The sequence below is a fragment of the Haliotis cracherodii genome, unplaced genomic scaffold, assembly GCF_022045235.1.
Source record: "Haliotis cracherodii isolate W230 unplaced genomic scaffold, xgHalCrac1.p SCAF_3, whole genome shotgun sequence".
Taxonomy (NCBI): Eukaryota; Metazoa; Mollusca; class Gastropoda; order Lepetellida; family Haliotidae; genus Haliotis; species Haliotis cracherodii.
The window spans coordinates 58474801-58498754 of NW_027266286.1; the positions used below are offsets into that span (position 1 = coordinate 58474801).

Here is a 23954-nt window from a genome sequence, read left to right on the forward strand (position 1 = left end):
ACGCTGGTTAACTTGCGTTGAATCAAGTTAACATTGGATGCCAGAAAGTGATAAGCTCGGTCGACTCATCTAGGTCACTCAATTTTAATAATCGAACTCGCGTACTGCTTTAAAACTAAATCCGTCCCCTGGACGTTCACTCCTTTATATTCAACACACGTTTGAAATGCGGCAAGATGTCCTCTCTGTGTAGGTTCCACCATGGCGCTGTTTACAATAAACACTGACATTGTGTTTCATTATTATCATTACCGTATGATATTTCTAACTGTCATAACGTAGAATGTGTTTTATATGTTTCTGTACCATTTTTTTTTAAATGTACAATAAAATTTATTTTATTTATCTACTCATAATAATAGAATTGCTGTGCACTGGATAATCGAGGATATGTTTTTTCTCGCTACAAGATTTATTTTTTCTATTTTCCAGTTTTCAGATACACCTGTATTTTTGCAGGGTTTTACATAGCTGACATGCGCCATCAATTGCCAGTTGTCGAAAGTCCCAATTTTTTATAACGACTTGACAGTTTTATGGCAGATGCTTTTATTGCTAAAAAGGAAAGTGTGTGTACTTAATTTTGTTTTATTGGGATTGTTTTAAAATAAATGATGAGAATATACGATCATGTTTCAGCAATAAAACGAAGTTACGACAATATATCGTGACATTGAAGGAAACTATTCATTAACAATGATTATAAATGCCGATAAAATTACATCAGCTAATAAAACAGAGATTGTTCCTTCGATTACGTAATTTATGATGGCATGAAAGAGTTGAGTGTTATTACAGTAATGTGTGAATTAGTTAGCGACCCTCATTTTAATGTCTGAAGCAATCTCGCCTGTGTTTACATTTCCTCCTGAACACGTGTTATCAAAGGGAAATCCCGACAATAACAGAGGTAGTCCCCGTGACGTCACGTAACGGGGTCTGCGCACGCATCGCACGAGCCTTACACTGTGTGTAATCATTTGTAGCAGGTTTCCATCCATGGCGCAGACGACAGTGGTTAGCCTGCGAGATGTGAATGTATTGAGTGAAAATCTGCGACAGTTTTTGTAGTGTGGATGCAGCAGAATGGCGGATAGCATTGTGGAAGGGTGGTTGCGTTCTTTGAACCTTGTACACTACACACAAGCGTTCTTAGACAATGGCTATGACGACTTGGAAGTGTGTAAACAAGTCGGAGAGGCGGATTTGGATGCGATCGGTGTCACCAAACACGATCACCGAGAAAAGCTTCTGCGCGCCGTACGGATACTGAAAGAGGAGGGAGGAACGGCTGTGTATTTCACATTGGAGGACCCTATCTCGCCGGAAAATAGTTATGAGGAGACAGTAGTGTTTGCGGATCTGGGCCCTGCCCCAGAATCGCCACCCCAAGGCCTGAGCGCCGAGGCCTACGACGCGGGGAAGACAGCCCTTTTGACTTACCCGAAAGTCCAACTCAAACATATATTGAGGGACAAGTTAGTAGAAGATGAGATCGACTTGTCCAATCCGCCATTCACCACGACGGTAAGTTATGTTCACTTCGGCATCTGATTTTCAGTGAAAGTCAGAAGCTGCCTCGTGTTGAAAAGTGTCTGGGATCGGTCCGTGAAATAATGGATTAAATCGCCAAGGGGAATGGGGATTGAAAAAGAGACATTATCGATGATATTTGACATGTAAGCGTTATCAGTTTTTCTTCCGTTTATTCCACCGAGACGGAAGATTTCCGTTGTATATTGCATTAAGTTCCATAATGTGCAACAAACTACTGACAAAAGTTGCAATTTCCAAACGGCAGTGTGATGTGATCAAAGACACACAAAAAACAGTGATAGCTACAAAATGGAACTATGTTCTGAAATTGTATCAATTTGGCCGTGGCTACTTCAGGAATCTGATTTGGTCATCATGACAGTGGATAATATGCCAACAGCAACCTTCGGGTTTGGTAAAAAGAGCGAGTGGTCATAACCATTCACTTTTAAGCCGTCGTTTCTGGTGAATGAAATGTTATGTTTCTTCTTCTCTCAGTGCGATCTTGTGAGAGCGGCAACATAGCCACTCTAAAACCATGCTTCAATCCACAATACCAGTTCATAATCCTCCAGCGTAGGCAAAACTCGGACATCGTCCAACGTAAACAAACAAGGAATAGCCTTCACTCGTGAGTGTATAACGCATTGTTTTTGTCAGATACCTTTCCGTTTTCTAAAGAAAATCGTGTTTACAGAAATAGGTGTAAGGTCAGTCTGTCAAATCCCGAACCCCCACGTAGTCAGAAAACCGTCATCGCCGCGGGATCGCCACGCCGGGCGGTCTCTTTTGAAGTATGACAATCGAGTCAACTTTCGCTAATGTTTCTGTCTACCCTACCCTCAGATATCATCTTTTCGGCCCCTTATGGTAATCAGATTTCGTTATAGGGATCATTATTCATTCCTGCTCGTTCAGGCATGACTGACTAGGGTTGACAAATTTGTATTTTGGAACTGATTAGATCAGTCCAGAATGCGATACGTCTTTGTTCAGGATTGTTTTACACTGTATTGGCGTGATGAGGACATTTCTTAACATCAACCAAAGCCTGCTTGATACTATGTATGACTTCAACACCACCACTATTATGACAGCTGAAAGTACAATTATTTATAGTGCTAAGCGTACTTCATATGATTTGGACTGATAATCATGAAATATAATGGAAAAATAATCACATGAGATAGATCTACTTAAGGGTTATATAACCCAGGAGTCAGTGATAATAAATCCTCGCAAGATAGGCTTCGTAACCTTGTTGATAAGATGGGCATGTTTAAGATATGCCTGTATCTCCAGTGGCCCTGCTGGTGCTTCGTCAGTAGGGACTTGCTGATAGTAGTGATTGTTCATGAAGTGTTTATCCTGGCTGATACCCCCCCCCCCCCCCCCCCCCCCATAATGATGAAAGGTACCCCATTGCACAGGTTATGTGTCAGACCAAAGTTCAAAATCTCATAGTGAAGTAACTCAGGCAACCAGAAAGGACGTAGCCAGGATATGTACCCAGTGATAAACTATTGGCATATAAACAATAGATGTCATTAATCATTATGTTGTTTATAGTGATATGGTATTAATTTTCAAAATTGATATTATGCCAATATGGAAGGCACACATGCTCTCAAACACTGTGTATATCCTATTGATAACAACCTTAATTTGTGCCAATCTGATTAATTAATCTGCTCCCGTGTGAGATGTGCATTCTGCCAACTCAGCTGTTTCACTGAAGCAGTTTTCTGAGCCAGTCATGTGCATCTGGGTGTGACGATGGATTCACAGAGGATTGACAAACCATTGCTATGGTCTGATGGCTGTATTGTTGGGTATTGTCAGCAGATTACCATCATTTATGGCTAATTGCAGTGTTGTCACTCAACCGCTACTGGTTGCTTTATTATTATAGTCAAAATATTAACCACTTCTGTTTTTCAAAACAATGTGACTCAAATAATTAATGAGTGTGTATTTGTGTAAAGATTTGTAGCTCTGTATGTGCTTTGTTCTTGTTGTCATTATGTAGCAAAGGAAGCTTCCTGCATCAGGCTAGACTACCATCTAGTTTCTGAAATTAAATATTTTACAGGAAAATACAGTTGTTAATTTATTGTTGATACTTACTCCATGTTCCTGATACTGCAGTAGTCTAGACTTGCCAAATATTTGGTTCAGGATCTGTGAGACAGACTAGCATCAGGGTAGTATTCAGGTTATTGCACATGTAGAAAAAATATGGTATCTCAGTGTGCTAAGTAAGTTCAATGTTCAGAATCATATTAAGCATCTCAATCTGAATCAATTTGTCCCCAGGTGTATATTTGTAATATTTGGTTGATATAAACTATGACAGGCTTAGAAACTGGTCTGTGTGATAATGTGTTTTGAATACTACAAGTAACAGTTGTATGACATCACAATGGAGAACCACATAAAAATAGAACTGTTACAGTTGTATGACATCACAATGGTAAGAAAACCTTGCAAGTACGGTGACAATGGTATGACATCATGGTGAAAGATATATATATATGACACAGGAGAGAAAAGCTCGTCAGTTTCAGTGGCCTAGATATTCCGATCAGGTTTTTTGTATGCCAGTGGTTCCTGCTGTGAATAAAATATGTAAATTGAGATGTGATCAGCATACCTCTATTGTCTCAGTAATACGACCAAACAGGACTAGCTATGTGAAGATGGATGGTTAAGATGGTGGCTATTGTGGGGCATGGTATTAATCATATTAATGGGGATTTAATGACTTGTTTGAAGTAAACAAGAATTACTTGGATAAATAATCCATGATATGCCGAAGTTGTATATAGACTGGCTACTGTGTACTTACTGCATACACACAATTGTTGACCCTCTCATCAGGTATACAGGCCAAGACAGGCTATGAGTAATTTTTTCCATGCAACTTTTGGTGCATTCCCTAAGTACGATATTTTGATCCAAATTCACGACAATTACATATAATGCCATGCATGTCTTTGGTTGATTTTGAGAAAGCAGTTTCTGTACCGATACACCAATGTAAACTTGTAGAACCATGAGATGTTATGATGGTCTCTTTTTCAAAGGTTTTTCCTTTAGCTTACAACATGGAGAAATGTCGGGCAGTGGGACAGGCATGAGTTCAAGTTTTCCATGTGTAACTGTAATATGTTAATCTCATTGTTGGTGTCCCCCATCGTGCAGCGACTGCAGCATTGCTTCAGGTGACTAAACATCTACTCACTCGCTTAATGGTTGACTGACATGCTGACACTGTAACTCTAGAACGGAGGCGCACATGACAAGAAGCCATCAGGGGAACAGCTACTGCTGACATCAGGTGACTGTTCCCATGGGCAGCACCTTGACTTGAGCTTATTGCAAACCCAAAAAGTTAAACATTATAAGATCACTCTCAGTCTCACGCAAAAATAAGATAAAATTGAGAGTTAAATCATATTTTTTTTATTACTGATCAATAAACTTTCCAGATTGGTACAGAAATATACGAACTCCAAAAAGGTTAATGATCACCCGATTCTTTCATATCACTAATATATGTTGTGCCATGACAGATCAGCTATAGTTATATGAAAGAATCGGGAGATCCTTAACTGTTTTTGAGTAGTATGTTAGGGTCAATCAGAACTTGGAATACAAGTGAGCACTTCCATTTTATGCCTGATGCAAGGCAGCCAATGCCACCTTCTTGGAAGGTGACTTAGTGTGGTGTGCAGTGTAGACTGGCGCACTGAGAAGTCAAACATCCTTCATAAAGCCTTGTCAGTAGTGAGGGGACAGGAGACACGTTTACCTGGTGCTATGACAGGTGGGGAGGTTGACCTGGTGTTGTGACAGGTGGTGGAGCGACTGTACAGCAGGACACAGCCTATTGCTGATCGAGGTATAACGTTACGCTTATTCATGTCGTGGGGCTTGTGTTGATAGGTGTAGGTTCCCATGTTGGCTGTTCCATTGCCTGGTATGTGGGCATGATATATAAAATAATAAGATTAGTTTGCAGCAGTAGAATCTAACATATTTAATCCACTGGTCCTTTAATGATAACATATAGCAAAACTCTTAAAAATGGCATATTTCTACTGGTACTTATGATACCTTATTTATTTGGCAGTTCGGCAAGGACTACAAGACAAGTGCCAATTTCTGACGCTGGTTTGTAGGAACTTTCAACGTGACTTATTTTTCCGTAGTTACAAGAATGAATTTTTTATTGTATATTTATTAATTTTTTTTTCAATATTACTTACATATATGGTAAACAACTTTCAAACTCATAGGGTTGTACTACAAAGCTTCTTGTTGCTGTTTAAAGGCATGAGTTACGTCATTGTCCTTAGTCAGACATTGTTTCTTCGCATACTAATAGGAACTTCGAAACACAGCTGTTCAAAAAGGATTGAAGTCATTTTAATGGATTAAAGGACTTGGGTCAAGTTAATGGCCACCTGAAAAAAGATGCGTGGTCTGGAACTAGAAGGCATCTAAAACACTTGTCCATGTTGACAACATCCATGGTTGACTTGATGAAGACATTTTTAATTCATTAACTCCCCCACATAATTAGGAATTTCCTCTGCCTCCTAGCTGTGTGACCTAGCAGGGCTATGTTGGCAGCATACACAACCACCAAGATGTGCATATTTAATCTCGTTAGTCCGCGTGCTCGGATCACATGTCCCCCGCCTACGGCCAACGCTAACTTTACATCTCGCTTAAAATAAAATTTAATCATGGAGCGTTGAAGTTGGTTGGAATCTGAACATGATTGCATGCAGCAATGGTGGATTCGTTCAGGGGAGAGTCTCTTGTTTATGTATGATGTAGAGAATGATGAGTATTGATTATGTAGATTATCTGTATATCCTATACTAGCTTATGTCATGGCCACACTACATATTGAAGATGAATTGTTCTCTCATCAGGTATCTTTGGCTAGTGGCGCTATGCATGGCCCATATATCACATAGCAATTACATATCAATGTTATATCCTGTTGTGTAGTGTCCGTTTATCACATGGCAATATCTATACAGCATTATTAATTAACGGTATGTATTATCCATATATTACTAGACAAAATCTATACAACATTAAGTTGCCAATATGTATTTTCCATATATCACATAGCAGTATCTATAAGTTTAGATATAAATGATATGGTGTGCACTGTAAACTGTACCAATCCACTGATAAAAAAGGTTAAGCTGGCAATAAGCACATAAATGACAAATGCATCTTTGTACAGCTGAACTTACAGACAATTTTCCTTGCAATGGCCACATCACCATGTACAGATTTTGTTCAACATGATCTATTTGAAATATATGTATACACAAAATAATCAATGTTTATCATATGTTTTGGCTGGATAAACATACTGTACCATAAAGTCTGTTGATACAGAATGTTAGTATGTGTATGTTGCTGTGTGTATGTGTGAATGTAGAACTGGCTTCTTTGAATTACATGTCTTGTGTTAAAGAAAAGTATCCTGTATTAAATAATTACAGAGCCTGACAAAGTGAGGCGTCACTCCCTTTTCAGAAGGAAACCCGTTATATTGTCCTAAGATGGCAAATGTTCAACTGCATTCACCGAAGATGTGACAAGTTTTAAAAGCTTAAGAAAGAAAACTGACCCTATAAGCTGAATGATAAGCTTGAGTGTCCATTTCGCACATGTTTTAGGGTATGGGGATTTGAAAATCCCTGATGGCCCCACACAGCTAGTCAAACAAAAACAACACAAAGCCTACCTCTAACATGCTTAGTGTTGTTTTGCGACCTTTTGTTGGTTTTGAGCAGTTTAATTTTCAAATAATGGCACTGGCCCCCACCGCATTTAGTCTGTTTACTCAAAAGACAAGCTAAATATGACAAGTAAACACAAGGGCTAGCTCCTGAAGAGGCCTAATGTGGCAAAGTCTGAAGTTGCTCTCTGAACTGAGCCCCCTTGTGGACCGCAGCCACATGTAGATGTGCAAACTAGCCTCTGTCACACGGACAGCACTGGGGGTCTCAGGATATGGGGATTTTGGCCAGACTTAGGAGATAATCTCTGTGCAAAGTATACATATATCACTCAAAACAGGTTAAGGACCTCCCCGTTATTTCATTTTCATGTTTTTGCCGTGACAGATTAACTGCAGTAATATGAAAGAATCAGGTTGTCCTTAACCTCTTTCGAGTAGTATATGTATTTGTTACTATGCTTGTCAGATTGAAGAGTTGTGTGAAAATACGGTAAACTACGGTTATTAACGAACTCGAAGGGACCACTAACTTTAGTTTGTTATAACCATAGTTCGTTATAAGCATATATACAGCATAACTATAGCAAATAGTCGGGACAAAAAAGTCAGTTTGTTAGATCCGTCAGTTCGTTTGCTATAAACATACTTTACTGTAGTTTGTTTATTCATTTTGAAAATATGGTGTTGGAACATTGTCTCATGTACATAATTTTCAAAATGTAAGAAGTCTGGCTTATAAGATTGAAAGTATGGAGAGTTATTAAAGTTTATGAAAATGGCATTTCTCATTGATTAAATACAATTACATTTTATAAAACTTGAAATTTATTCTCTTTGTATATATTATGCTTTGTACACTTTCCCATGTGTACTTGTGTTTACTGTATTGATGCAAGATATTTCTGTGCATATGTTCCACGCAGAGACCTTGCCAATATTCTGTAAGCTATATAATCATATTCATAAGTCAAGATAACAATAAGAAAAACCCAATACCAATATTGCCTGGTATTGGCAGCACTACTGAATAAGAACTACTAAATAGCATAGTATAAGTCCATTATATCATTGCTTCATAGTCATACATAAATATGGTATAACTTATGAATAATATATGACCATAATAGCCATATTGAGAGATAAAGACTTTAAATTAGATACTGTTTTGTGAGTGATATGAATATGCAAGGCATTGATTGGTTCTATCTGTCCGCAGTGACTGTGTGTACAAGTGCATTGCTATAACACCTAGTTTCTCCGGTGGGGGATGTTTTATGTCCCGTTTAGTTGTGATTGCCGGGAGATCCTCCTGCAGGAGCAGTCCCTTCATTAGACACAATTTCAAAAAGCGAGGCTTCATACTCAACGAGTATCGACACACGAGGGGGCTTTTGTTGAAATCGACTACCGTTTCCATGGCAGCCATCAAAATGAAAATCATCGGTTTTTGTACCATTATTGATTTGGATGGGATTATTTTTATGAATGAGTTTACAGGTGAATTTCCTCAAGTTAAGAAATGGTTTATCAATACCCGGCAGCAGTTTGCAGTGGTTCGGATTGGGAAGACTGATAGGCGTTATCATTGGCAATTCACTGTCAATGCTGGCATCTGTGACTTAAAGATATTGACAGGACTCGCCTGGCTTTATGGAATCTGCTGCATACACTGAAATGATTAATTTACAAAAGCATGTGTGTCGGATGGAAAATATTTTTTCTTGATTCTTAGTCATTTGTTACTGTTAGTCACGTTGGTTGAAGAAACAGATGGTGAATATATTTGATAACGGGAGAACTGAGGTGGTGTGTCTGGTTTTTTGTGTGGGCAAAGATGTGTGTTCAAATATTGTTGGCTGTCCATATAGAGGAATGGCATTGTATGTGTGATTGTATCCCTATTACGTGTTGTATCAGGTCAAACAGGGCCCTATGGAAAAGGTCTACCATCTAAAGTTCAAGAAGGGCAATAAGTTTATCATCAATTAGGTATTGAGTCTTTAAATGATCTGTTAATTTCAACTTTTATCGTGAGTTAATCCAGATGGACCCCCGGTGAACCTGGGTTGATCTGATCAAGGTGAAGCCAGACTGTGATCGGGGCACAGTGACCTGAGGTACTCAGGTCATAGTGCTGGCCAGTTCACTACCAGGATTACTGTCGCAAATAAACATACACGTTGGATAATCAGTAAATTGCATTGATGGAAGAAAGTCACATGTGAATTTAATTTGTGACAAGTATCAAAGTTGAATCTTTGGTGCACTGGATTAGAGACACTGCTTGAACTCTCCATGCCTTTGTGGTCAGCAGGCCATGAGAAAGATTTATTAAGAAACGGTTTGACATTTGAATAGAAGGATTTAGTTTTTAACAGTAGTAATAATTCAGATAAGAAGAAAAGCTTTCACCTTTATTGTCGATGTGGGGTGAATAACTCGTTTGTCAGTTGAGATGAGACTTAGTTCCTATGTAGATGGTGCTGTGTGTACTGTTGAAAGGCTGTGTGAGTAAGGCTGATGTATCTGGTGTTCAGTAGCCTACTATGTAGAATAGATGGCTCACCAACACTCAGCAGGGTAGTGAATTGATGTTTAATTATTCATTCAACTCGAGGAGGATCGTTGGCATCTCAATAATATCTTGTAGACTTAAGTATGACATTGGTTGCTGTGCTTGATGATATATACAATCTCTACCATGACGGTAAACAGCTCATGCAGAATATGCAGCAATCTCTGTGATGATAGTAAACAGATTATGCAGCAATCTCTATGATGATAGTAAACAGATTATGCAGCAATCTCTACCATGACAGTAGACAGCTCATGCAGAATATCAGAGCTCCAGATAAGCTGCGTATCTGCGTGAAATACGCATCAGAAATGCAGAAATACGCAGTAAAATATAATCCAAGCGTATCAAATACGCAATGAACAACACAGATACGCTACAAAAATAAAACTTGTGCGTATCATCAACATATTGTGAAGTAACCCTGCGTATTCGATTAGCAAATCAGCAACTTATTTTGAAATTATAAACGGGCATTCCGTCAACCTTGCCAAACTCCACGATGACAGTCACATCATGATCATTTGCCATCACACTTTCTTGTGGAAGTATCCTGGTATTTTTGAGTCCTATAAAGCTCTCGAACCCACACGACACCAGTTTTCAGGGACTAGATGCATAGTGGTTTTTTTAATATTTAACTTAAATACCCACATGTGTAAAAACTAGTGGGTAACAGAAATTTGAATACGCAGATAGAATTACTGATACCCAATGATTTTAAAATGCATGGGTAAAATACCCACAACACCAAAAGCTTATCTGGAGCCCTGGAATATGCACCAATCTCTATGATGATAGTAAACAGATTATGCACCAATCTCTGCCATAACAGTAAACAGCTTATGCAGAATATGCACCAATCACTTTGATGATAGTAAACAGATTATGCACCAATCTCTGCCATGACAGTAAACAGAATATGCACCAATCTCTGTCATGACAGTAAACAGCTGATGCACCAATCTCTGCCATGACAGTAAACAGCTGACGCACCACTTTCTACCATGTCAGTATACATATCCCACATTGATCTCTATAATTGGGTACAGCAGCCACTCTGAATGGTCTAACAGTTGTGAAGTAAGGGGTATTGAAGTGAGATGAATCATTCTATGTGCCATAAGCTTCATAGTTGCAACACATTGTGACAATGTAGCACATGTTAGACTCTGGTAAACCAATCAGGAGGAACGTTACATCACACCTGGTGGCAGCCACACAAAGAACCTGTCACAGATGGTATGTGGGGATGTTGTGTAATCTTGTAGCATCAAGGCATTGCAGCAGGGAGGGGGAATCAGGAAGGGGAGGGGGAGTCATTTGGAAATTGGTATATGTTTTATTAGATCAATGCAGACAGATGTGCATGCTTTTGACATTGAAGTAGGAGAAAGTAAAACGAGCAATGTGTAAATAATCACAGCTGCCTTAGTGTTATAACAAGCATTGTTCTCTGTCTGTTATAGTTGTGATGATATATGTGACATTTGTTTGTGTTTATCATGTGGAAGTTTGTCCTAAACCTCCAGAAAATTATTTCCATAACTCAAAAGCTCTTTGGTTTTATTCAAAATTGTGACTCATGGTGAAAATTTCTGAACTATTTGGTTATACTGTTTTTCTTATACATTGACAATTTTTTCGACTTGTTCCTTGAAAACAACATTCCTCTTAGTGAGAGTGACATTTTTTACATTTGTTGATATGTGCCACACAGTAAACTTTGTGTAACTTTACACTTTGAGTTTGACAAGAGCAGTTGATGTAATTGCATATGAGTGTGTTCCCCTGCCTTGTACAATGCCCCACATAGCTGGGACACTATCAGTAGAAGACATCTTGTCTGTGGTGTACCCAGGACTATATTGTCACAGCCTGGCTCAGTTTGTCTCCAACCAGGATCACTTTCCCCGCCTGTAGGAGCAGGGGAGGAATAGGCCATGTAATGTTAGCCTTGCTCCAAGGCTGTACTGAAAGAAAAGTCCATGGATGTGTAGTAATTCTATCCTCCTAATAGTCAAGTCTAGACTCCAGTCTCTTAGATGGACAACTTGTTCTTATTATTTCAATAATCTAGAACTTAGGATTTAAACTAATAATTAGTGCCTTAAAGACTTGTGCAAGTCTAGTGTTATGTGTGTAGGGAGAATCTGTCTAGAATAACAGTAGATTTTGGAAACTGAAAGCCATGTGGGTGAAACATCGGGCAGAGTTTAACTTTAGAACCTTTGACAGGTCATGGCAATCATTTGTACAGAGTGTGGGAAATTGTAACAATGTTTTGGATGTAGACATGGCCTGGGACATTATATATTTTAGAATGGCTGTGTGTTTGTGTTATGTCAGAACCAGGCTGTGATTTATGAATCTTCTTGAATAAATTTTCTGTGAGTCAGATTGTATGTTTGATCATTGATCTGATCCTTGGCATTTCTCCAATGCTGACATTTAAGATTAACAGTTTAAGATATTGTGGGGTTTTTAATAAAAAAAATGAGTTGATTTTTCCAGTTTTGCTTTACTCTTAACTGAACTCCAACACCTATGGAAGTCTTTAAGGATATCAAGATTGAAAGAGATATCTCCTCTGCAGTGAGTGAGTGAGTAAGTTGGTTTTAGGCCTCATTGCGAAATATTCTAGAAATATCACAGTGGGGGACATCAGAAATGGGCTGCACGAATCGTACCCATGTCAGGAATCGAACCCAGGTGTTTGGCATCAAGTCAGCATGATACATGCACAAATGGGCACCATTACAGTAAACTACGGTTATAACGAACTCAAAGGGAGCACTAATTTTAATTCGTTATAACCATAGTTTGTTATAAGCAAATGTACGGAATATACGCAGCAAATGGGCGGGCCAAAAAAATAGTTTGTTATATTCGTCAGTTCGTTATAAGCGTGTTCGTTATAAACGTAGTTCACTGTACGTCATTTCCCCACTCTTGGCTCGAGAAGATGTTTTGTGTAAATGAGACGTCATTGTTATGATATACACAGTTATGTCACAGACTGGTTGTGTCTCAGATATATTACATTAATGTAGGCACAGTGTTAGCACATCTTTTTCTTTGGGTTGGATTCCTGACTATGGAACATTGCCCTCCAGCTTTCTCTTCTACTGTCCATGATATTTTATAATATACTGCACAATGGGGTAGCCCAGTGGTTAAGGTGTCCACTAGTCATGACAATGGTCTAGGTTTGATTCTCCACATGGGTACAATGTTTGAATACATCTTTTATTGTCCCCTGCCATGATATCGCTGGTATAATCATGCCTAAGCGTGAAACCATACTCTTTTATGAATCAGGAACTTGCTCTTCTCTCTTTGTGGTTGAGATGCTACTGATGTTGCATCAAATTATGACTCACTCACTCTGCAAGAAGTTTGTGTGAGCATTAGATGTGGCTATTGGTTGACTTGCGAACCTGCAAAGCTAGTCCTGAGAAGCATGCATAGGAAGCACTCTCTCAAGATAAGGTTTTCTCACTAAACTTCATTTGATGATCTGATAATCTGAAGGCTCAAGCCTGATTTGCAAGCAAATGTTCTGATTATGAAGTAGAGACTGGATTCTGGGGTTGATCAGATCAGGTTGGAGGTTCACCTGGATAGGATTTCCATTAAGTAATGATGAGGCAAGAACCAGGCAATTTCCAGAGGAAAATGAGCAAATGGTGAAAAACATTTAGAACAGGAATTTTAGGCCGATTTGGGATCTGTGGAAAAGTGCAAATCAATTTTGTTAAAACATCTGACAACCAGGAAGATGGAAAACATAATGAAGACACATCTAGATGCCATTTACTTTTTGCCCCTGCATCAGGGGAAGGGGACTGAAGCCGGCGCATCATCTTGATCCTATAATTTGAATGTTAATGGGAGTGTTTGTTGTTAAAAGGCAACACAGATGAAATTTAGTTTTGGCTTTGCTATGTGCTTATGTATGTATGACTGCGGATATGCTTTTTCCATGTTGCATCTGTTCCTTACTGGAACGTTCCTGCAATGAATTACCCATCTATGGATAGTGTATCAGGAAATTAACAATTCCTTGTTTGTATCACCTGTTTCTTTATTATTTTGTTAAAATATTCTCCAGACAGACAGAAGGACACGTCACCCTGCTGACCTGTCATTGGGTTGATGAAAGGTCAGACAGTTGCTCCAGGTCATGGAAATAATTCCTGTGTATATTCTCTGTCTTTTGACACTGACAAATGTTCCCATTTAGACTTGTGATAAAGAACTGGTCATTCTTCTTGTCAACACTCTATCATGCCTAGTAACTAGAGTTGGTATGTGATATGCTATAACACTCTGCAATCTGTAGTATTATAAATACTGTTGCAAGCAGTTTGTGATGGGGCAATTTGTGTTCTGTAATCTTGTAATTTTATTGAAACATCACGTTAAAGTGTTTATTTAGTTTACTTAAATATTTTTTGTACAGCAAACAACCCATAAGATTCCAGAATGTATAACAAGTGAACATACTTCCAGAATGTATAACCAGTTAACATACTTCCAGAATGTATATACCAGTTAACATACTTCCAGAATGTATAACTAGTTAACATACTTCCAGAATGTATAACCAGTTAACTATATGGTCAAGAAAAGCCACATTTTTACTTGCTTGGCAACTCTTCTATGTTTAGCATGTATGTGGAGATAACAAATTTATGACCTTCTTGAGACTTCAGTTGAACAATGTTTCAAAGTGAATTTATTTTGACATGTGCACAATATCCCCAGTTTGATCCATTGTTAAACCCTTAGCAGTTACAACATTGTGTATACAATAGCTGTAGATAGGGTTGTAACGGATTTATACCCACTAGAAGGCACACATATTAACAGTCTACCGGTATACAGCGTGTGTTGTATTTGATTGTTTGTTGTTTAACACCGCACTCAGCAATATTTCAGCTATATGATGGTGGTCTGTAAATAATTGAGTGTGGACAAGACAGTCCAGTGATTGAAATCATTAGCATCGATCCACGCAATTGGGATACGATAACATGCATCAACCAAGTCAGCTAGCCTGACCATCTGACCCGTTAGTCGCCTTTTACGGCAAGCATGGGTTGCTGAAAACCTATTCTACCCTGGATCTTCATGGGTGTGTTGTATGTACAGGGAAGTGTACAACATCATACACATGCATGTACAGTTTACATAGAGCGAATGTGTGACACAGAATCTCACCCTAGGGGGCCAGTGTATTGATTGGGTGTAGATCTCCCCCTGGAGGGTATTAAGGTTTCAGATATTTGAGTATGGATTCTGACTGTTTTGGATCATGTGTTCAGCTGCATTCATAGTTACCACAATATATAAACAACTTGGAAATAGGCTACCTTAGGAAAAAGCTGAAAGGCAAAGTGATGGTATGTTAGAAATATAAAAAAATGAAATATTTTTTAACATACTTTAGTCATTCCGGCAACACAGTTAAAAGCTTAGGTTTCAGCAGCAGGGAGAAGAGGATCAATGTCAAGCAATTTGTCAGGAATATGCAACAGGGACAGCTGCAGTGTACTACCAGGATTCTAATGGAGCTTCTGACATGAGACTCGTGAAAAACCCCAACATGAACCCGAGGAGAAGCATGCACACAACAGACATAAACAAATTGGTTTCTAACAGGACTAACAGTAAAATATTTACTGTTGAAGCCTGTGTTGTCATGGGATTCTGAACAGAGGGCATGGTGGATCTGGAGCCTGACTTATCTCAGTCTGAGACTCAGGACATGACAGATGATCATGGTGGTATGTGGAGAGGCTGACCCTGGTCAGTCTGTCTGATGGACTGATAGCATGTGCCACAAGCCTCTCAGTAAGGAGGTGATGGCAGAGTCATTAATGCAACAGAAACTATAGGAAAGACGGAGGGGGTCCTTGGTAGCTGTTGATAATGAAAATGCAGAGACTAGACATGCCCCAGTATGTTACTTTGTAGCTTTATGATATCCATATTGATCTTGGAGTTCATTAAATGGAGGTTCTGGCTGCAACAAGGAAACATATATCATGTATATAGCATGTTGTTTCCAAGATGAAGAAGATTTTATTGTACATAAACACCTACAGAGGGCAGGGTACAAAGCATGAACATGACTAGTTATAAAGGAAGCAACATTGTATAATGCATGGTTCTATGATGCCTCAACACAGAAATATAGACATATTTAGTCTACTTTTTTTCAAATAATGATCCAGGTAACATAGAAATAATCTGCTCTCATGTAAACAACCTCAAACGTATCTGAAGTATTTATTATAGATAACCCAAGGTCGTAATGTAATATTTGGTATTAATACTTTGTCTTGTTATCCTGACTTCTTATGTATCTGTTTATATAGTTTATAGAATACTGTCACTGTTTCTACGTGATATGTTCGCGCAATAAAATCTTGTATGTTGTATCTTGGGTATAATGTCTATATCTACCCTAATAGTTGCGGAATAAGCTGGTGGTTAGTCTTTCAGCCATAAAGATGGACATCTGGATTCAAGGGACCACATGGTTGCAACATGTCAAACCCAGTGGATTAGGATCTCTTTGTTATCTTACATAATGATTGTGAGAAAGAAGCTTGCACTTCTCACTACACTAGCATCTAGTCTCTGAAATAACCATATTTTACAGATAAAAACAGTTGTTAATTTATGGTTATGAAATAGGATACATGGACATGATTGACCCAAGAGACTCTCTTCATTTCCAGATACTGCAGTTATCTAGACTTCCCACATATTATAGACTTGCATGGGCTGTATTGGATTTGTTTCAGGGTCTTCAGGACAGATGAAGTACTCACTTAATCTGTTCAAACCTTATGCAGCAGTATGCTATTGTCACACTAGACTGGCCAAGGATAAGCCTGGGTCATGAAGGCTTCAAAGGGCCATTATGTTGATGGTGGGAAATTTCCTAAAGGTTGCATAAACACTCCAATCACTCACTCACTCTAGAGTCAGCTTGACAGGATCTTTGTGGGTATCCTTTTGGTGTAGGGGCATAGTTCCTGCCTGGACAGTTTTCATGTCATTTTGGATTAAGTTGGAGAGGTTGGATGTGACCAGACATGAAGCACGAACTTCTCCATGTTGGGCGACTGATACAAGGCGATGTAACATGTCCTTCATGATTCAGAACATGAAAGACCTTTGGTCAGAAAGTGATCAACACCAACATGACAAATAGAAAGGAAGAAGGATATCTCTTTACAGCTTTTGGGACCACTGAAGCCTTTTGTGAAGCAATAACAGAAGCACCTGAAGTCACACCTTGTCCAGGGTGATTGATGTAGGGCCCAAACACTACAAAACAGACAGTGAGTGTTTCAGTTGCCAGAGGGACTTGCTGTTAGTGCTGTGTAGATCTGTGAGTGAGTGGATCCATTTATTTGTCTGACAGGGCTGTACAGCCGTGATAGATCGGGTGATGAGTTGCTGCGGAGTGAGTCTGCTGTTCGACTATGTACTCCACTTAGTGACTAAGAGGCTCCTACACATACCTTTGTGTGATATATACACATACAAGTTTCTTCCAGTAGGCCACTGTAGACCACAAGACTGGGATCAGACCTGGGACAGACAAACCAGTTAGCAAAGCATTAGTTATTGGTTCACACTGACACATGAAAAACTAGGCTGCAGTTGCTATTTGTCATTCTGTGGAATCCCTATTCACCTCATACAGATACAGATACTGAGAGCCAGATAAGAGAGAGAGAGCCAACCTTAATTACTTAATGAAAGAAGTATTTGTTTTAAATACTAAAAAGATGAAAATATCCAGTGGTAAATCTATATTTGTGACTCCATTTGAGAAAAACTGTTCATACATACATGTATTTATACAAGACTGTCTGAATCACAGTCCCTGAAAAGTTTTAGTTTGCCCTCCAATCCTTCCAGTCATGCTATAGCCCTAAGTGAAGCAAGTCTACATTTTAAACAGGTTCACTGGGCTCCTTTTCAATTTAAATACAGTTTATTGGTTCTATCAAATAAATATGTTTTTAGAGACTAAACATTAGTCTAACTGTACCTGGTACTACTTACACAAACATATTCCATCAGCATGCGATGTTAAGTCACTAGGCTGCAGTTAGCATATTAATTAAACAGAACAATATATGTGGCCTGACCAGGATGTGTTCTGATACTTACAAACATTAAGGGAAAATCAATTAATTTAAGTAAATTCTTGAATGACAGCTCTGTGTATTTATGGCATGAGCTAATGCCTGGCAGCATGCAGTTCTCCGCCTGATCATGTGTTGATACTACGAGGTGGGCATGCCTTGCTGCTGGGGAGATAAGATGCCTAACTGATGAAGGAATGGTGGTGAAGGAGAAATTGACGTTTAGTGTTGCATCTTTCCACCCAATCGCCATCATGTCTTTCTCTTATCAGTTCTATCACATTGAGGGAGGAACATCGCAGACTATAGAGTTTGGTGTTATCTTGTGTGGAATCCTGTAGTTCCAATTTCCTTGATTCAGAGTGCCACTGCAGCTGACCAGTGCATTGCACCATCATGTTAGCTGATAAGATTTCAGGGGAATTCTACAAAACTAGAAGACATAGATACAATCTGGTTTGACATTGATAAACATATCCCCTAATGCAATTTTCAAATATTGCAGTAGTTCTTGGTTAGGGTTGTGTTTGATACATGACCCATCAGTGACCCATAGAGTTATTTTTTGGGGAAATTTTGAGTCTTTCATTGTAGTTCTGATTTGTTTGGTAAGGTTTTAGCCTCACTTGTCATGATGTTCAGGTTGGCTTATGGTAATGATAGTTTAATGTTCAGACATAGTAGTACACATATATTTCTATATGTATGTATATTGTTATAGTGGTAGCCCTTTTATCACAAATGTGACAAGTGATTGAAATTTCTGGGGTCAAATAAAGTGACCCTTTCCAAATATGCCTATACTTTGGGTGTTGGACATCACTGGATTGTCTGGTCCAGATTTGATTATTTAGACCACTGTCATCTAGCTGGAATATTGCTGAGTGCAATGTTAAACAAAAAAACAAGCAAACAAACATTAGGAAACGTATGCATCTTTAGAGTCAACTTTAACAAAGGTCAGTCAATAGGTAGATATTTTACTGCACAAACGTTCTATAGAAACAGTGGCAATATGCTGACTACTGACAAACATAGATGCAAAGGCGCAATAACAAACTGAAACAAACAGTGAGGGCAGAATAAAGGAGCAATTGGGACTGCAAATGTTGTGTAGGAACCCATACTGGACAGCTCCAGAATACATAAAATATATATATTTCGCAGAAACAGTGATAGGATTGACAGAAGCAATGTAATTTTATTGGCTTGGCAGCAAGGAGGAGCCACTAATGAGATTAGTCTGTGGTATGTTGTTGACTAGTTAGGTCAGTGCGTGTCTCCCGTCTCACAGGAGCATCAATCTTCTGATGTGGCCCAGCGGTTTTGTCCCCAGGCCAGGGAATACCAAGTCACTCCACACTAGGCCAGGAACGTGTGGCTGATGTATGTAGGTCTTCACTCCATGCTGGACATACCTCCTGCTCACCACTGCCTGGAGTAGGGCAATCATCAGTTGGATTTTCATCTATCTTTGTATACTCACCACCATAAGAAACGCGAACCATAGAACCGTTAAGAAGAGACGTTTCCAATGTGTACCACTTAATGACAAAACTAACAATCAGTCAAGTGTTACCACATAGTGTCTTTATTCTTATCACGATATGCTGCACGTGATTTCCAAACTTTACACACCAATCCTGCGAGAGATAAATGGTGTATTTTGAGTCACGGATTTATGAACGTGATGTGTTCATGAACGTTGGTTCACACACCATAACGATATGTTTGTGCATTGAACAAATCTAAAATCTACGAATATAAGAAATTCTTCATATATGAACCAACGTGTATGGTATTCACTGTTTTTTTTGTCGGTGAGTATATTATAGGAGGCCAGTTGGGTAGCCTAGTGGTTAAAGTGTTTGCTCGTCACGCCGAAGGATCCGGGTTCAGTTCCCCACATGGGTACAATGTGTGATAGAATTATGCTAAAAGAAGCGAAAAAAATCAAACTAGCCCACTCACTCATTTGTTGACAATTACCGACAAATGTTGTGATAAATCCATTAAGTATGTTTTATGTTTTGCACTCTATGTGCTGTAACTCAAATCTTGTAAAGAACATGCAAGACTGAGTGTGTAATTTCATTTATAGTTATATACAGGCTATCATAGGCTATGGGAATCTTTATCTCACAATATTTCTGTTGCACTCAGAACATGTGATGTGATTATGACCATGATCATGTCAATATCAGTGATCATAATACCTTCCTGGTTGATAAATTACAGAAAAACAAATTTGATTGTCTCAAAATACCCCACACGACTGAAATACGCATTAAAAATCAAATATTAGTCAGAACATGGATGTAAGATCCAATTTGTCATCTTTGTTAATATCTGATGCTCACATGGCAGTAACACAGTAATTGGTGTCAATATTGCCATCCATCCATGCCATTGGTCGTATTCAACCCCCCCAGTGGACCACTCTGTCCTAGGCACTTCCTGGTCAGTCCTCCTTGTTCGTGGCGCCCAATCTCTTCTGACAATCCAATATGCCCTGTTGACCCTTCAGGTCATCGTGACCTTGATCATCTGACTTCCAGAGACGGATTAGGAGTTGGTGGCATCTCTTGTCTTTGGTTTCTGGGAGAGGTTTCTGATGATCCTTTGGTCCTAATGATGTTTGTCTGACTGTGTGGATGTTGATTAATTTATGGATGATGATTTATGACATGGTGTTAGACTTTTATTGATTATTATGTCAACAGAAATGAAATGGCATATCTTGAAAATATGGATATTGCTTCCCAGCAATGTATTGATGTTACAGGAAATAAATAAAAACTACCCCAAAAATATGAGTATTTCTGCTTTGTCAGCAAGAATACCCTTTTATCTGAATTGAACATGTACATAGTTAATGAGAATATTCATCTAAACTTGTTCCTGTTTTATTGATATTATCATTAATGTATTGACAAAGATAACAGTGTCAGTTTGTATAAAACCTGATGTAGATCACCTGATTGATGACTGTGTGAGGTTTGAGCTGCTTTTACCAGAAATGGGCTTCATGCGTTGTACCCATTGACGCTATAAGCGAACTAGATTAAATTATACATATACATTGCAAGTAAATTTAAAATTTGTAAAATGATATGTATAGAAAGAGTTCTGTCACCAGTATATTCATTTCCATCATGTTTTCATGAATTTATGTTATGTATTTTAACCAATGTTCTATAACTGCGCCATATGAATGCTCTATTTTTGTGTCATGTCCCAAATGGGCATTTTTGTACAATACATTCTTGATACAATATACACATATGATATTTTGTAGATATCCCTTGTTCCCATAACTGTTCATGTCTGTATACATCACACTGAACCAGGATAGTAAGGACATATCCATGTATACTTCATTGTAAAAAATATGTCAATAAATCCCTCATTGTATAATTACCAGTATCTCCCAGGGTTGCCAACATTAGGGCAGTTCCTTTTAGACCCAGGAGCCAGATTGAATTCTCATATAATTCTGATACGAAGTTAGGATTTTGTATTTTAAGTGCATCCAATCATGCTTCCAAATAAAGGGGTTGTCGAATGCTGTTTTGGGATTGACTCTCAACACCACAGTCTACTGGTGTGTCGAAACATTCTGTTGTATGGAAATGATAGATTACCCTAAATTACTGTTGCCAATTGTTTGAAAAACGTTCAAGACCGAACATGTGTTTTTGCTTATTTACAGTAGATTTTGTCTTTTTAGATTACCTGATCTTACTAGACTAAAAGAAATTTTACTAGACTCTGGCCTAGGAGAAGTGGCTAAACGCAGACTATGAAAGCCCTTGTTTATCCTCTAGAATACTATTCTCTAGTGTATGTTTGGTGAATGATGTCCGTATTGCTGTAGAATGTTCTCAAGTTAAGTAGATTGTCCTGTTGTGAAGTAGAATGAGAAATTCAGATTTCCTGTTATAATGGCCTGCTGTCATGTCACGGCTGCAGTGCGGGTTATAGGGACACCCATGGTGGGGAATACCATTCTGTGTTGGTGTGATGAAAGCATATCAGTGTTACCCACAATGCTCTGGGAGTGTGTCCCAGGAGCCAACGTTGTGCAGGTGTGGAGGCAATGTGTTGACACTGTTGCCACATATTAATGAGCCATCTACTTCCGTATAGACCAAGAGTGCAGTAGTTACCACTTGAACGTCTCCTTCCAGGAATAACTGTCTGACTTCCATGTATATTGGGTCTTGTATGTCTATTCTGGTTATAATAGTCTTATCACCCAGCAACTTGGGACTGTAAAATACAATCATGTGACAAAAATGGTGAGGCGCCATCGGGCATGGCTTGTTATTAGTTATATGCTGTAGGCAGAAAGCATCTGACCATCTGAGAGCCTTAGAACAAATAACTTTGAGCTACTGGACAAATCAAAGGCTTTTATTAGTAATAGAATATATGTTATAGCGTTTGGATTGTTTTTTATCATCATGTAAAGATATGGAATTTAGAAAATGTAAATTTAAAAAGGATTCTTAAGTATAAATGAGTGAGTGTGTTGAAGAAAGTGAATATATTTTATTCCTCTGAATTGATGTATGAAAAGGCATTCCATTATATGAGAGTGAATCTAAGATTTGGAAATTGTCTGTGCACATCAAGTTAAGCAGCTGATGTCCATACGGACCTGTTTCTGTTATGACCACCAATGGCTACATATCATTTAAGACCCCAGTTCCAGGACATAGACTGTGGCCATGTTCAAACAAAGTCTTTGAAATCTTTCAATATTTTCTCATTCATCATGCCTTTCATATTATTAAAACAAAAGATGTTAATGATACTCAATACAACAGGTCTTGAAAAGTAAGAACATTTATGGTTGGAAATTCCTCAATATCAATATCGTCTTGATCCCATTTGAGATTTGGCAATTCCCTGAGGGATGACTCAAATTGCTGCATCTGAATACAGGAGGCTGATGACTGTTGGATACTCCTTGGTCACTCCAGTCGCTGGGTCACCATGTGTCCAGCGTGTGTCCACAGGCAGGGCAGGCTTTAATGAAAAGCCTCCATGCATAGCAATGAGGACACTGTGTGGGGATAGAGACTGGGTACTGCTTGGTAAGGTCAGCCATATTGGCAGTCGTCAATCAAGGATTGACTAGCTTTGTCTTTTATTGTGAGTGTCAGGAGGGAAAGGAGATGAGGATAAGAAGGGAATTTGATTTATACACATAAAGTAAACATCAAATGATGGGTTTATTGCCATCTGGCCATATTTTGGTCATGGTTAGTGTCACGGTGGCATGGAGGATGGGCTGTTTGCGCAAATATCCTGACATGCTTGATGATTTAGGTACAGCTTTTGTGCAAAATGCTTTATAGTTTGTAATACAGTTTATTGTGAATGCAATTGGAAGATAGCGTTCATGATTCTTATCATTATCTGTCAGGTAGCCGTAGTTAATGTTTTGAAATGAATTTGAATATTTTTTTGTTATTTGGGGAATATCATCTGTCTAAAGTAATTGGTTTTGTAACTGATGGATTTGTTTGTGTCTTGGGAATGGATTTACATATTCTTCAAAATGGCAAAGAAAGAACTGTTCCAAGGCAGTTGGAGATGAAATCGGGAATTGCGTTATGCAGTGTTTTACTGATCTTGTGCAACCAGCTTCATACATCATTGATAACCAGACCTTTGCATTGTTGAGGAAGGTACTAATATACCAACACCAACTGGGACATGAATATATAAGAAGAAAATTGTTTGAAGTGATATGAGACCACAGCAAACACAGAACCCATGATCACAGATGATCACACAACTTTCACACATTGATCATCTGATGCTCAGTCCCTGGCTGCACAATGTATCTTTCAGTAATTCATAAACCAGACATATAAAT

The 23954-nt window shown here is 38.6% G+C and overlaps 1 protein-coding gene across 1 annotated transcript in view; it reads left to right on the forward strand.

Moving 5' to 3' along the window:
• Positions 1 to 1004: 1004 nt before the first annotated feature.
• LOC139473700 (SAM and SH3 domain-containing protein 1-like) overlaps positions 1005 to 23954 on the forward strand; it is a 117116-nt gene continuing 94166 nt past the window's right edge. Inside the window, exon 1 of the mRNA XM_071256411.1 lies at positions 1005 to 1527. Within this exon, the coding sequence (XP_071112512.1) occupies positions 1087 to 1527 (441 nt within the window). The 5' untranslated portion in view covers positions 1005 to 1086. The remainder of the gene's footprint in view (positions 1528 to 23954) is intronic.